At 49.0% G+C, this 14,559-nt stretch overlaps 1 protein-coding gene and 1 long non-coding RNA gene across 3 annotated transcripts in view; one reads left to right on the top strand and one right to left on the bottom strand.

The window, feature by feature from the left end:
* col5a1 (procollagen, type V, alpha 1) overlaps positions 1-14,559 on the bottom strand; it is an 83,845-nt gene that overhangs the window by 34,789 nt on the left and 34,497 nt on the right. For both annotated transcript variants that reach the window (XM_030435668.1, XM_030435669.1), the window contains exons 5-20: positions 9,905-10,036; positions 8,410-8,517; positions 7,917-8,327; positions 6,876-7,382; positions 6,718-6,774; positions 5,132-5,173; positions 4,529-4,591; positions 4,357-4,431; positions 2,429-2,521; positions 1,999-2,055; positions 1,786-1,839; positions 1,491-1,544; positions 1,265-1,318; positions 1,092-1,145; positions 945-998; positions 427-471 (exon numbers count right to left, since the gene is read on the bottom strand). In XM_030435668.1, the coding sequence (XP_030291528.1) occupies positions 427-471; positions 945-998; positions 1,092-1,145; positions 1,265-1,318; positions 1,491-1,544; positions 1,786-1,839; positions 1,999-2,055; positions 2,429-2,521; positions 4,357-4,431; positions 4,529-4,591; positions 5,132-5,173; positions 6,718-6,774; positions 6,876-7,382; positions 7,917-8,327; positions 8,410-8,517; positions 9,905-10,036 (1,860 nt within the window). The remainder of the gene's footprint in view (positions 1-426; positions 472-944; positions 999-1,091; positions 1,146-1,264; positions 1,319-1,490; positions 1,545-1,785; positions 1,840-1,998; positions 2,056-2,428; positions 2,522-4,356; positions 4,432-4,528; positions 4,592-5,131; positions 5,174-6,717; positions 6,775-6,875; positions 7,383-7,916; positions 8,328-8,409; positions 8,518-9,904; positions 10,037-14,559) is intronic.
* Positions 202-1,902, top strand: LOC115592651 (uncharacterized). Its single transcript, XR_003986197.1, has 3 exons — positions 202-761; positions 965-1,019; positions 1,112-1,902. It is a non-coding gene; the product is annotated as an uncharacterized LOC115592651 (long non-coding RNA).

The following is a 14,559-nucleotide window of genomic DNA, read 5'->3' as shown; positions in this document are numbered from 1 at the left end:
ACGTACTGTCCTGGCAGTGTGGATTCACACCGATGTAGCACACCCTGGTGGACAAATTAAGTCATGGCGGCAGCTATCAGGGTTTCTCCTTGCTTGTCTTTCTTCCCCCTCTGTGGGGAATAACCCGCCAGAGAGAGTGGGAGGCTATTATAACAAGCTTGATGTGAGCTGCCTGCGTTTCTCACCTCCAAAAAAAAAAAACAAAAGGCACTAGAACACCTGATCACCGCACACATTTACGGCTATATCGCGCTAAATCTCCTCTCGGATGTGGCCGGAGTCTGCAGGATGATGTACGGCGTCATCAGACCATATGATTGCTCGCTAACACAATGACATGATGAGAGCGGACACTCGGCTCTCGGCTCTATGCTGCAATTTCTCAGCGTTGTAAAGGCTGGATGGTGAAGACATGTGATCACTCACTGGTTCACCAGGAAGTCCCCTGGGTCCAATCTCTCCATCATCTCCCTGGGAAAGAGAAGGAGAGAGAGAGAGAGACACAGAACGGGTCAGAACGCGGAACAGACGGCGAATGATAATGGAGGAGAAAGTGGGGATGTGTGCGTGTTAGGAGGGTGAGGAGATAATAGGGAGGCATGGAGGAAAAAAAGCAGGGGAGGAGGGGATCGGGTGGCATCGGCTGTGGGTAATGAGGGTGGTTGGGGGAGATCAGAAGCAGATAGAGGTGTGCAGAGATGAGGTGTATTAGGAGAAGGAGAGCAAAGCGGAGAGAGGAAATGTGGGCGCTGACGAGAAAGGTGAGTTCGGCGAGAGGAGGAAGTTCAGCTCGGAGTAATTTGTGTCTCTTCCGCAGGATGAAGATAACAGATGAGATGGATCAGATACGAGCTTTAGTTCCACCGCGCCTCTTGAAGTAACGAAAAAGAAAATGCAGGAAAAAGAAACTGATAGGAGAGAAAGATGTTTTTTTTCTGCATTACCCTCTCTCCATCCTCTCCAGGAGAGCCAGGAGGTCCGGAGGGTCCGGGTTCGCCCTGCAACAACAAAACGTCAAGGTGTTTTTTTAACAGTGGCACACATCAACAACAAACACACACACCTTTCACACACACCACAAAACAACTCACTCTGTGTCCTTTTTCACCAGGAAGTCCGGCCAGACCATCAAACCCTCGGTCTCCCTGCGGAGCAAAGAAAGAAAAGTTGCACACCTTTTTCGTACGGAAACACACTTTTAAAAAAAACAGCACTATGAAATGTGGCGCAGCGAAGTGTGTTATGAATGTGGCAGACGAGGTACCTTGGGTCCAGACTGTCCCGGCATGCCCCTGGCGCCGTCAGATCCAGGACGACCCTGTAAAAATAACAACAGTTACGTAACGCGTCTGCTGACAGATCACTGCAAACATGCGATGAAGGCGAGAATACGCCCTGCTTTTTAATCCAGCACGCTGAAATGTACGTGAACGACTCCGTGTGAGTAGCAGAAAATATGTTGCGTGCTTTGCCGTCCCAACTCGGCTTACCCTTCTGCCAGGCTTTCCAGGTGGGCCTTGGGATCCCAGAGGACCGCGTGGTCCCTGAAACACAAACACTTCTATGAAACTCAAAGGCGTTTCTTCACGTTTAGGTCTCCATCTTGGAAAATTGTACCAAAACATGAAAAGCTGCACATAACTCAATTTGCTACAACAAATAAAATGCGACAATAGTTTAACAACAGAAGTTTAAATGTTTTAGATGAAGGATTGTTTTCAACACACTTGTTTCTTCTCCTCATAAATTAATCTTCAAAACTGAATTCCACATTTTTTCTCGTACCTGAGGACCTGATTCTCCAGACTCTCCCTTCAGTCCTGGTACACCAGGAGGACCCTGAGGAGAAAAATACGTTAGAAATATGTAATCGACACTAAACTAATAAAAGTGTTCAACTCAGCTGCGGTATTCATGGCGTGTACAGCGCGCTACGACATCTGCTGATCAAATTGTTGACGCAGAGACTTTGAGTCGGTGCCGTGAGGTGATACGTACCAGAGGGCCGGACCTGCCAGTCAAACCCATCGGACCTGTGGGGCCGCGCATGGCGAGCTGAACACAGGGAGGGAAAAGATTAGCAAATACAAAATGAGATAAAAACACATAAAGGATCGAAGTCTGAAACATTTAACCGATATATGATTAAATCTAACGTGCATTTAGTTTGTGTGTGTGTGTGTTCATGTGTTTTTCTTTTCGAGTTTGATAATAATATGAAACTATCAAAATAAAAATGATAAAACAGGTTGTAGAAAAATGTAGAAATACAACAAACAAACATCTTTGCACAATTTCTCAGATTTAGAGACGGTGGAAAATAACAAAACAATAAGAAAATGTAAGAGGAGGTGCAGAAGAAGCGTAGTGTGTCAAAACAAGGACGCCGTCTGCTGCAAGTGTGATGTGTCTGCGTGTGAACTGTTACCCTGGCCTGCTGCATGATGGCTTGCATCTGGGCCTCCTGCGCTGATACAGCAGGTCCCTTCTGTCCGGAGTCACCTCCAGCGCTCATTCTGAACTGTGGAGGGAATCACAGATCCAGTAAAGATGTGACCAGCGCACGTTAATCACCGGCGACGCGCATCGCGACAATAGCCGAGACTAATGTGGAATGAGAAAAAAGTCACTCCGGGTAAACAAAAATCAGCTCCCAACAATATTTTCTTTAGCGCAGAGGACTCATGTTGAAACTATGCAACAGATGTTGAACTACAGTAAGCGTCGGAACTCCAGCTGCCAAACCAGGAATATCAAAAGCAGCCTCTGCAGGACGCCAGCTGCAAATTCTACTGGCATCTGGTGGCGATAAGCGGGAATTGCAGCGCGGGTGAATATCCAGGCTTCGCGGCGCAACACAGGTTTGTTTGGGCCAGGCGTCTCTGGTTGGGTGAGCCTCCTCGCTTCACAGATGCAGAGCAGCAGCGACGGTGAGCGACGGAGCCGGATTTCACCACCGCAGAAGCATTTGTCACCAAGAGGCGAAAATACAAACAGCTGATCGAGAACATCAGGGCTGAGTCAGATCTACTGCTGCTCCACATTTCTTTTTCGTTGACAATTATTTTTTTGCACATCCCGCAGTGCCGCCGCCTTCTTCATCTTCTTCTGACGAGATGTCTGCTGAGTTTCATTAAATACCGGCCCATCTTGTCCTCACTATCTTTGCGACGATCAAATATATGCAGCTATTTCTTTTTTTCTGCCTGCCAGTCTGCGAGCGTCTCGGTCTGTCTTTGATTTTCTCTCTCTCTCTCTTCATATTTAAGGCTTTTTTGTCATTCCTTTTCCAATAGTCACTTCTTCACTGACATTCCAACTGCTTCATCAAGCCTTGTACAAACTGTTCCAATACATTAATCTGTTGACAAGCGGGGCCGCAGACGGAGAGGAACATCGGGAACGACGGGCGCTACGTCATGTTTTCACGCAACACCGACTCATGTTAGAGCCGACCGTCGACAGAAAGATGCGTCGCTAACAAGCCCTTTAAGCGGGCGTCGCTGTCATGTTTATCCCACTTTTTTCAGCGCCCAACCCGAACAATCCTTCTGGTGAGAGAGGGGGCGAAACAACAATGCATGTTTCTCATTAGGCCCGGAGCTCGGGCATCAGATTTCAAGCCGCTGGATACACCGGAGCGACTCGAGTTTCTGTCCAGACGGAGCTCGCCACATGGCTCGCCCAGACGGCTCTGCGGACCCCCCCGAAAAAAAAGCACCACATCTGCACACCTCGTCAAGCCAGACAGCGGCAGCTTCAGACGTCTTCCGAGTACGAGGGAAATAAAATAAAAAAGGTAGACGGAGGAGGAAGTCGTTAGCGGCGCCGCGTGGAATCATCGGACGCAGCTGAAGCTACAGAGAGGAACCGACGGCGTTGCCCTGCTTCCTGTCTGACGCCAGAGGACTTCTTGGAAAGACACACGATAGGTCAACTTAAAATCTGACTGAAGAATGTCGAGCACGTTGAAAATATGTCGGCGGGGTGCGTTTAGTCAAAACAACCGGGCGTGAGCGCTACGGATGACACTAAAGGGGGGGTATCGCACTTACTAAACATACCACAAGGGGATGCTCAAGCTCAGATTCACGTGCCAAAATATTTACAAGAGACAGGTCCATTAAAACATTTTTTAAAGGAAACCCCCTTCATCCCAACACTGTGTAAACCACATGTCAGAGTTACGGATGAAACAGAGCGATACGTCATACTTGGCTTTCAGCGCGGCTAAAGAAGGACACGAAGCCGCACGGAAAATGTTTTAGCACTTTAAGTGGAGTAAACACGAAAACAGGCGGCGCATTCTGCCATTTTTAACAGTTTTTCTTTTAATAGCTGTTTTAATATACTTACAGGCAGCATCAGGACAGTTCCTGGGGGTCCTGGCAGACCATCAGCACCAGGAAGACCACTACGACCCGGAGGACCCTTTAAAGGGGAAAACAACAAAAACGTGAGCACGGGAACGCTGACAGAAATGTGGTTTATTCTCTGTGAGTTTTTACAAAGCTTGTGACGGGCTCACCCTCTCTCCAGGATCTCCAGGGCTGCCTGGTGGGCCAGAAGCGCCCGGGGGTCCGGGGAGACCCTATTTCAGGCGAAAGTTCTCACGTTACACACATCATACATACATGCATGCATACATAACGCAACACAAAGAAACACGCTCCGCTACAATTCTCGCCTTTTCTCTCGCAAAGTGGTCACACATGGGAGAAAGGAATGCATGAGGCAATACGGGACAGCTTGTCGAGCCGTAAATCCTCTGCGAGGCGCTCTTTATTTGTCTATTGCTCAACGCCTGAATGGCGGGACTCCGTGGGACTCCATCTGCAGGGTGTCAAGAGCAACTGAGTCTGAAAAAACCTTCCCCGGGTAAATAATTTAGTTCCTCAACATCTGGGCAGGTCCATATATCTTCGGGGGGGGGGAAGCTGTAGGTGGCCACTCCCTTTGCATTGGCAATAAGAGAATAGAACTAAAGCTGGCTTTTTCTATCCAAGTGACATACACTTCTATTAGCTCTTTTATTTATAAACAGAGATCATGGGAGAGTAATGCCACAGATCAAGAGGGAACAGAGAGAGCACAGCGGGAAGTTAAAGGAGGAGTGACAAGATTGACTTACTGTCGGCCCCTCAGGCCCAGGCGGACCCTCCACCAGCATTCCCTGAAACACACGAGCACAGAAGAAAAAATCAGATACCACAAGAATCCTCACTACTGTTTCATGACCTCATTCGCGACGTCCGGCGTCCGCTGATACGAGGCCGTGAGTCTACGTGACTGCATGTCCCGACACACCTGCCCATCCATCAACCTTTCATCTCGCGGTCTTCGCTAAATCCAGCGCACATTCCTGCCTGTCATTTCGGTTATGCCCGCAATTAATCCGCAGAGAGGCAGGACGGCGAAAGGGGGGCTGCAAAAGACGCCCCGGGGTGCTCAACGACCTGCGGAGGGGGCCGAAGGAAGCGCTCATCGAAACTGAAGCGATGATTAATTTGTTCGCACCGTGCGGACCGGCGCTCTGATCGCGCATGCATTAAACCGGTTGACACGCACGCGCCCGTGCTTTTGAAATAGATCAAATTGAGATCTCTTCTGGAAAACCTGAGCTCGGCGTGGACTCCATCCGACTTACAGATGCTTTTGCTGCAGCTCAGCGGCTACACGGATATTGTGTTTTTTTGTTTGTTTGCTCTTGCGGTAACATTTTTGGCTTCCCGCTTTGTTGTGAGGACAGAAACTCACACTTTATCCAAACTTGTTAAAAAAAAAAAAACAAGTTCTTTTTTTGCGTCAGCCCCCTGAGCTCTACCCAAGGAGCCTTTTCATTATTAACTTACCTGCACTGATCTCCGACGCTCCCCAGGTTTGTGCCTTGTGTTTCGCCTACAGTGTGTGTGATGGGAAACTGGCGAGGCCTCGGGGGGGGGGGGTGTGTGCATTTGCGTTGCAGTAACGTTTGTTTACGAGAGATGAGACGCACCGGGTGGGGATGTATCCTCGGACGTACTCGCACACACACACACACACATACATACGGTCATCTAGGAAGAGGACACACACACACACACACTCTTTTCCGCTCTCACGTATAAACACGGAGACACTCAGTCAGAGCGTCGTGTATACTCCGCGGAGTTCGCTGACGTTTGTTTGAAGTGAAGCAGCTGTAGCTCTATCACAAATATAAATTCCTGGTGTGTCAGATGTGCAATTGCAAACACACACAGGAGGAGTCGCCCTCATTTCCACGTTACCTGTATATACACACACGAGTGTCTGAATCACAGCCGGATGTGCTCCACCTGTTTTGGCAAACGTCTCTCTTACTTCTCTCCCCCTTTTGTTCTCTTTGTGCTCCTTCCCCTCCATCTCCATCTCCCCCCTCGTGTTTACACAGTACCCACTCTGTGTTTACAGATTTATTGACAATCCCTTGCGTGGCCATTCTCCAAATTGTTTATGCTGCAGTCCCGATGACCGGCAAGGCGCGAGAACTCGTCCGGGGATACGATGAGAACGTTTTTTTTTTTTTGGGGCCTTGTGATTTTTTTCTTTCTTTCAGGAGCGAGAGGGGCGGCGTACGTGTTTGGACGCGGATCAGTCGTACGCAATCGCGAATACAAACATCCACGCGTACATCCATGTGCAGGCCAGCAGCCTACATCTGCTGCTCGAGTGTGTTGTTTAAATAGTGGTACTCACAGGCTCAATAACAGCCGGCTCTCCCTTCTGTCCCTTCTCGCCGCGAGCGCCGTCGACCTACACGCCAAACACACAGAAACACAGAAAGTTAACCTCAACCCCCCGTCAAGCCATCCTCCCGTTCTTTCAAAATCATACCTTTGCCGTTTATTCCTCACCTGTCCGTAGTAATCCTGCTTCTCAGCGGGGAGCAATTTGCCCTCTTGGTCGTCGTAATCTGTGTAGGAGCCGTAGATGTCCAGGTCGCCGTAGTCGTCGATGTTCTCCTCCTTGAATAAATCTTTGTAGTCGCCCTCGCCTTCGACGCCCAGGTCGGTTCCGGTGGCGATGGATCCGCCTGCTCCGGCGCCGGCACTGGCCGATCCGCCTCCAGCGGCGGAAGATCCTCCCGCAGAGACAGAGCCGCCTCCAGCAGAGACAGAACCGCCTCCCGCGGAGGCAGAACCACCTCCGGCAGACCCGCCACCGATGGTGATGGTAGAACTGCTGCTGCTGCCTCCTCCTCCACCACCACCTGCACCACCACTGACATGGACGGTGCTGCTGCTGCTTCCTCCACCGCCGCCCCCGATATGACCTGTACCTGTGCTACTGCCACCGCCTCCGGCACCGGTGTAATGGTAATCGTATCCATCGCTGTAGTCATCGTACGTTGTAGCTCCAACCTACAAAAACACAGATATGGTGTAAATATATATTCAGATGTCCTGTTATTACGTGACCCCAACACAGGGGACATTAGATTGTGGCTATAAGCAAGACACTGTTGTTTTAGACAGATGTAACTGACAAGGAAGAGTGTACGTCCTCCCATACAGCATACCAGAGCTACAATTTATGATTATTTCCATGACAGATAACCCTGCAGATTATTGTGCCAGATTAGAAGGTAGAAAATATCTCATGTTCCGCAGCTGAAGTCTTAAAACATCTTTTTATCTGCCTGACGAACTTTCCAAAACCCCCAAATATTGAGTTTACTGTCATCATTTTTGAAGATGGAACTTGGAAAAATGAGAAACTCCGGTCAAATTCCTTGAACCTTGTCGCATTTGGCCAATACATCCATATTGGCTCTGCTTCCCCCAAGTGGATTGGCGGGTTATAACAGACAGACTGTGGTTGTGCACAACACTCACACAGTTTGCGACACCTACAGAGATAAAGCGAGGACGTCCGCGAGACTGGCGTCAACCTACTGATGTCTTATTGCCGATCATGGTTATCGAACTTCCTCCTCCGCTGGTGATGATCTTTCCTCCGGTGCCTGCGTCCAGCTCAATCGCTCCCCCTGCTCCCAGATCCAGATCTCCGTCGGTGCCGGTGCCGGTGATGGTGACGCGGCGAGAGGTGTCCCCGTCCGGCGACGCCGTGGACTCGTCGTAGTACGTCTCGTAGTTGCCGTAGCCGTCGTAGCCGTCGTACGGGCTGGCCTCCTCTCCGTAGGTGTCTCCTCCGGCGGCTGAGCTGGGCGTAGCGTGGCCGACTCCGCCAGAGGATGAGCTGGATGAGCTGGATGAGCCGGATGAGCTGGAGGTCACCACTTTGTCAGTATCGGCGCCCACAGCCTTCTCCACTGTGGTAATCACATCTACGTCTTCTTCCGGCACCTAGCAAAGCACAGAGAGGATAACTGTTAGCGCCCTGATTTCATTCAGATTAATATGTGAAGTCACACTCGCGCTAGATTACCGTGGGTTCTTCTTTTGTGGTTGCATCGGCGTCAGGCGACTGATACGGCTTGCCATCAGGGTCCTCATAGTAAGGGTATTCATAATAGTAGCTGTCCTCCTCCGTGTTCTAAAGGAGAAAAAAAAACCACATGACACTGACGCTGAGGGAGTGTGACCGAGAGAAGAGAAAAGAAAAACGATCAATTATTGAAAACATGATTCTTTAAATATGAGCCCCGGCTCTGTTTGCTCCTGGCTCCGGGCTGATGTATGCGCGACAAGACCGGCCCATCGATCAGACGAGCTGCAGGAATGCCTCCTACTCCCCACCGCATCTCCCTGTTGCAACTCGTTACGACTGAGTGACAAATGACTTTTTCTGCAGCCTTTTTTTCTTAATGAAATCTTTAGAGAGAGAGAGGGGAAAAAACCGGGTCAGGTTCACACGCTCGCTTTCAGGCATACCAACAGGGCCGGGGAGAAGGTCAGGAGGAAGAGCTTCCTGTCCGTCTCTTAACACCTCGCTGACACACCTTTACGCAGCGCCGGTATTCAGTGCGGTAGACGGAGCGGTGCAGGGGATGCAGGCTTAGGCAGGCACCGCATCGCTCCTGAACATTAGTAACTAACTGCCTGATAACCCCGTTCCCCCGAGTCAGCACTTTTCCTCTGGCAGAGCGCGGCTCCCCCTCGCATTAAGGCCAAGAGGCTCTTTTCAGCACACGATCCGACCGAGATCCGATGTGAGCATTAGAGACAATTATGGATTAAGGGAAATGAACTTCCGAGAGTTAAGGTCAAGCCATGGGAACGCGCGGCGGTTCTCTTGTCTCTTGTAACGGCCTCGGGTTTACACAGCTGCACCGTGAAACATATTAAAACTATGAAAAGCTATAATGGGGGAGGCAGGATATTGGATTTTTGCTGATATTCATTTGTTTTTCAACACTTTCTGGCTGTTTGCCGCTGATAACAAGACTCTCCTGCTGTGGAGTTAGACATCAGTATTCCTACTGTAATAAAGGCTGTCAGGAGTATTGATACTTTGCCCCTGAGACACGACGACTCGAATGACTCCTTCTTTCTTTATTGTTACTTTATTATCAGTTTAGTAGTTTTGGTCCAGTGTGAGTATTTCACTCTGAGGAGAATTAAATAAAGTCACAGGCTGTGCAACTCAATGGAGTCACGTGTCCGGTAAACGTTCGGTGACTTCTTTGGTACCAGCACAGTCTGGAGGTTGTTTCTAGGACTTTTTCTTTTTGCTTTGTCATCGAAAGAGGTATCGAGTATCGTCTATTTCATACTAGTTCTGTAATGAAGTTTAACATTCTGGTATTTTGTCAACCTGAGCTCTTATCATGATGGGCTACTGGCAGATGTAGACACACCATGATGCCAAAACATCCAAATTTGCTGGGTAAAATGAGAAAAGTAGTTAGTCAACACTCGATTATGCCTGCAAATAATCAAGGCGTCATCTTATCAGCCTGTCAAAAGGTCTCGTTACTCACGTATTCATCAGTGTTGGGGTCCTGGTTCTGAGGCTGGTCGGGCGCCGGCACTTCACAATCGGGGCTGTAGTGCTCACAGTAGTCATAGGCAGCGCGATGGTCTGCTACAATCATTAGCTGCTGGATGTCTCCCTGGAAATCGAGAAACAGGAAGTCACGTGACTGGAGTGGACACAGACACTCATCCGTCCATGCAAAACAAACGAGCAAAACAATCGCCAGCGACAAAAGACTCGCCGCTCTCACACTCGGTGACCTAAGGAGGGAAAAATGAAGGCACATAAACAAACAAAGACGAGGGGGAACATCTGCGTGCTGCGGCGTTAAGCACATGCAGAAAAACCAGGCGGCGCTGAAACTAGGTCAAGCCAGGGGGAATCTGAGGGTGACTAAATGATGAAGAACTTTGTCCCGCGTCCAAGAGTGTCGTCTCGCATCAGAGTCGAGCACCAGAGTGTGAGACAAAAAGGTTACAGCAAACAGAGCGGAGCCGCGAGAGAACATGGAACAAGTGACTTCATGTAGCCGCGGACGATGACAGACACAAACGCAACCAGTGTGTGTTTCCAAACGAGAGCCGAAAGATCTGAGCGGGACTTGAGGGGATTTTTTTTCGCCTTTGAGCCGATCAAGACGAACACACGGGCGACATGTCGAACATGAGCAGACGTGCAGTTACAGAGTGTGTGTGTGTGTTGAGTGGAGGTGAAGTGGGGGGGGGGGGGGGGGGGGGGGGGGGTGGTGGAACGGTAGCAGAAGTGTGAGATTTAAAGAAAACTCCAAAAAAAAAGAGGGAGACAGAACAGAGGAGATAGATAGGAGAGAACAAGAGGGAAGAAAGACGAGGCTCAGAAGGATCCCCAGGCTACATAGGGAGCTGGGTGTGTGTGTGTGTGTGTGTGTGTGTTTGCCACATGTTTCTCAACAGAATGCATATGGCACGGAGAAAAAAAAGGCTGCGTTGTATCTCTCCAAACATGTCCTAATCATACATTCAAACCCGCTGATGTCATTCCACATCGATCAAACACAATGTCAACTGTAGCTGAAACTAATATATTTCCGGGGGGGGGGGGGGGGGGGGGTATGAGAATCACGAAGCAGCCCAAGTATGGGAACAAAACCACCACAGAGGGTGAAGTGGTTTTAATTATGTCTCATTGCCGAAAAAGTCTGAAATCCCAAAACATCTCTTTCCAGCTTCGAAACTCTGCGGATCGCTCTGATTCCCTGACAGACATAAATGCATCACGATTTGAGGTCTAACCAGCGACAGTTCACTGCTGCTACACTTGGACATACCACACACAGCTCCCCATCTTGGGTCCTTTAATAATGCCTTGCAAAACACCCCACAAGATGATGTTTCCTGCTCAGTCCTTGGCTTATGTTATCAGCAGAGGGGGGGGAGAGGGGGGTTTATGATGGATGCGGGCGAACAAATCCCAGTACTTCCTCCAAGACAGAAAGACTGCCATTACAAAGCACTCCCCAGCTATGAACTCGGAGCTCCCAGGAAACTTTCAAATGGCTACCTCTGAGCTATTTGTCTAAAGCCGGGATCCGTGAGGGAGCCTCGACTTGCTATCATTTTTGACAGTCTGTCTCTTATCCTGGCATGACTGCGTGTCACAGCTGCGCTGAGCGGGGATGATGGGAATTCAATGTTTGAAATGAGGTCACATTCAATAAGGAATCAGCCCTCAGTACGACAAAACAGCCCTGCCGTCTGGAGCGCTGCGACTGCTTTCCTATTCACATGCCATTCTTTTTCGGCTTTCCTTTTTCTCGGTTTCCGAACGCTCCTTTTCTCCATCACCCGGAGCAGCCAGAGGAATGTCAGGGTAGAGTAGAGCCTGACACTGAAGTGGTGCGATCCTAATTGTACCGAGACGAGATAATTAATCATACACCTTTGGATTAATGAGAACATCCTCGCAGCGGTGAGAGCAGCGTGGCAGAATGTGTTTAATTACGTGCGACATGTACGCGGAGAAAGAAAAGAGGCATGTGCATATACCTAGAAAGAAAAAGTTTGCCGCTATAAGGAGCTTACTGAGGGTGGAAAAGCTGATGGCTGCATTTGATTGTACTAACTGTACAGCCAGAGGCATGAGAGAGAGAGAGGGAAAAAAAAAGAAGAGGATGGGAGGAAGAAGAAGCTAGATGGGAAACGTGGACGTGAGCTGAGCTGAGCTCCGTTGCGTTGGAGTGTTCAGCACAAAGAGTTCCAGCCGTCTGAAGTTTTATTCTGTGTTAAAGAAAGTTCTGGACTATAAAAAGGGAAGCCAGGCACTGAGCACAGGGATGAAACCAAATACAGATGGACAGGCGAGGAGACGTTAGAAACAAATGATTTCTTTTTTTGAATTGCACTTAGATTTTGAGGTTGGGGAGAGAAAAAGACTGAGTAACACTTCCAAACAGTCTGACCCAACCCTGACTTCTAGCCCTTTAGTATGGGTGCAGCTCCAAAAAACACTGGATCCTACATTTCCCAAAATGCAACTTCATAGCGCCACTTCCTTAGACTTCCTACCTTCACCCCAGATTGTAACGCAACCTGTATTTGTGCATTTGTAAATGCTAACCCAGTCCAGGATCGAGAGGCATCCTGACGTGCTGCAGCGCTGACCTTATGTTAACGTTAGCATGCTAACCAGCTAGCCCTGCATCATCTTGTCTCGTAATACCTGCTTTGCATATCCAGAGGTGAAAGTTTGATTGTAAAGCTCAGGCGGAGTCAGCTTATATGGCTGCTAGCTGCACTGCTAACTGAGCTAACTAGCTGACGGAAGCCAGAGTTAGCAACAATTAGCGGTTACTCTGGTTATATGCTGCCCCCTATTTGCTTGAGGAGCGGCTACTTCTTACACTTTGCACCTTTAATTCTCATCATCACATCATAATAACAATAATAATGAACACATGAAATCATTTGATCCCCTTTTTCTTTCAGATATAAACAATGACTGGAAAACAAACTGTAGCTCTGCACAAGAGTGTCTTCACTTGACACATCACAACAAAGCCGCTTTCTCACTTCCTTTTCATCCTCCATCGTCGCCCATGAATTATTTCTGCCTCCATATAAATGGCGTGCAGCGTATGGGTTCCCATGAAAACTGTACACCTCCACAGTGAAACTATTGTCAAAGTCTTGATCCACCGTGACAACCGCTAAAGCTGGTTCTGATTTCCTTTTCTCTTTGAGCCGGCGCTGCTCTTTTCACCGCACGTCGCTGACAGACTGCGCTGCCAAATGTTACATAAGCTGCTGTTTTACAGATGTAGGGAAGCAGTAAATATTCCTATACTGTACTCCAGCTGTATGCTAATGCCAAATTCTTCATTTAGTATTCTGGCGCTGGATGGTCGACTTCATCCAGCAGCACCATTAAAGCGTGAGGTATTTTCCCCATTACTATATACGCCGGCTACCTGCTCTGTGTTTGAAGACAGGAAACTGCACTGCCTCTGCCGTATGTGCAGAGTCAGGGATTCAGCATTTGATGAGGCTGATTGGTCAACCAAAACACTTTAAAAGAACAGGAAATTATAGCTTATTTTTTCCCCTCAAAGGTCACACAAAACGGACGCTTCTACACGACACACAGGCTTAAATAAAATGATTGATATGCGGCGACACAACGCAGACGCAGACGCACACGCACCGCCGATCCCGCACCCAAACACAGCACGCCGAAGGAGGCGAAAAAAGAAAAACCCGAAATTATACAATCACACCCAAACCCCTGAGGGAGCCGTGAAAGACATGCAATCATCTTTCCTATTTGAGAGAGGACAGTGACATTTGTCACCGTGGAGCGTCATGTGGCACATCAGAGTGGTGCTTAAGGCAGAGTTTTCAGACAATAACAGGGCCGCCGCTGTCACCGTCTCCCTGGGCTCGGCTGAAATATGACTCTTCTCCCGGCCAATGCACTCCGCATGTCAAGTCTGTGGCGGAAAATAAAAAAAAAGGCCATCGACTGCGGCTGTGAGCGATGGCCGCGCTCACTTCACGCACTTCATGTTAAGGACGCTGCTGAGGATGCGACAGGGTGAGGGTTACATCAGGGTCACAGCTGGATCACTGAGGAACGACTCCAGACTGATTAATAACACAAAAAAAAAAAAAAAGCCACTCATATCCTTTTTATTGTGTCTTGCCCCCCCCCCCACACAAACACACTTTCATCCCCTGCTGGATGTTCTGGCTGTGTCCAGGTGGGGGCAGGAGAGTGCTCTAATGAGCAAGCAGCCAAAAACATTTGTCTCCATCTGAACCTGACCCAAAAACCATGCAGGGTGGACCGAGTTCATTGTGTTCCCTCTTTTCTGAATAAAAATATATGATGCGTGAGGATGGAAAGCAGCACTGGCGTCGTTTCAGAGTCGCCACATCGCGGCGGACAGCTAATGACCGGGGGGGGGGGGTAAGTCGCTGCAACTCGATATATATGCTCTGCTCTTAAACACACACGTACTTCAAGCATAAGGCTGAAGGAGCCCAACAGAGGCTTATTTTGATTATAGTAAGGTCTGGAGGTGATGTCAGGCGAGCCCCTGCTAATCATTTGAGGAGGGGGGGGGGCTGGGTTCAGCGTCCCATGACATTTTTTGCACTTTCTTGGCTTAGAGCAGCAAAGCAC

This window comes from Sparus aurata, chromosome 12, assembly GCF_900880675.1.
Source record: "Sparus aurata chromosome 12, fSpaAur1.1, whole genome shotgun sequence".
In the NCBI taxonomy this organism is placed as follows: Eukaryota; Metazoa; Chordata; class Actinopteri; order Spariformes; family Sparidae; genus Sparus; species Sparus aurata.
This window is presented reverse-complemented; position numbering and strand designations above follow the sequence as displayed.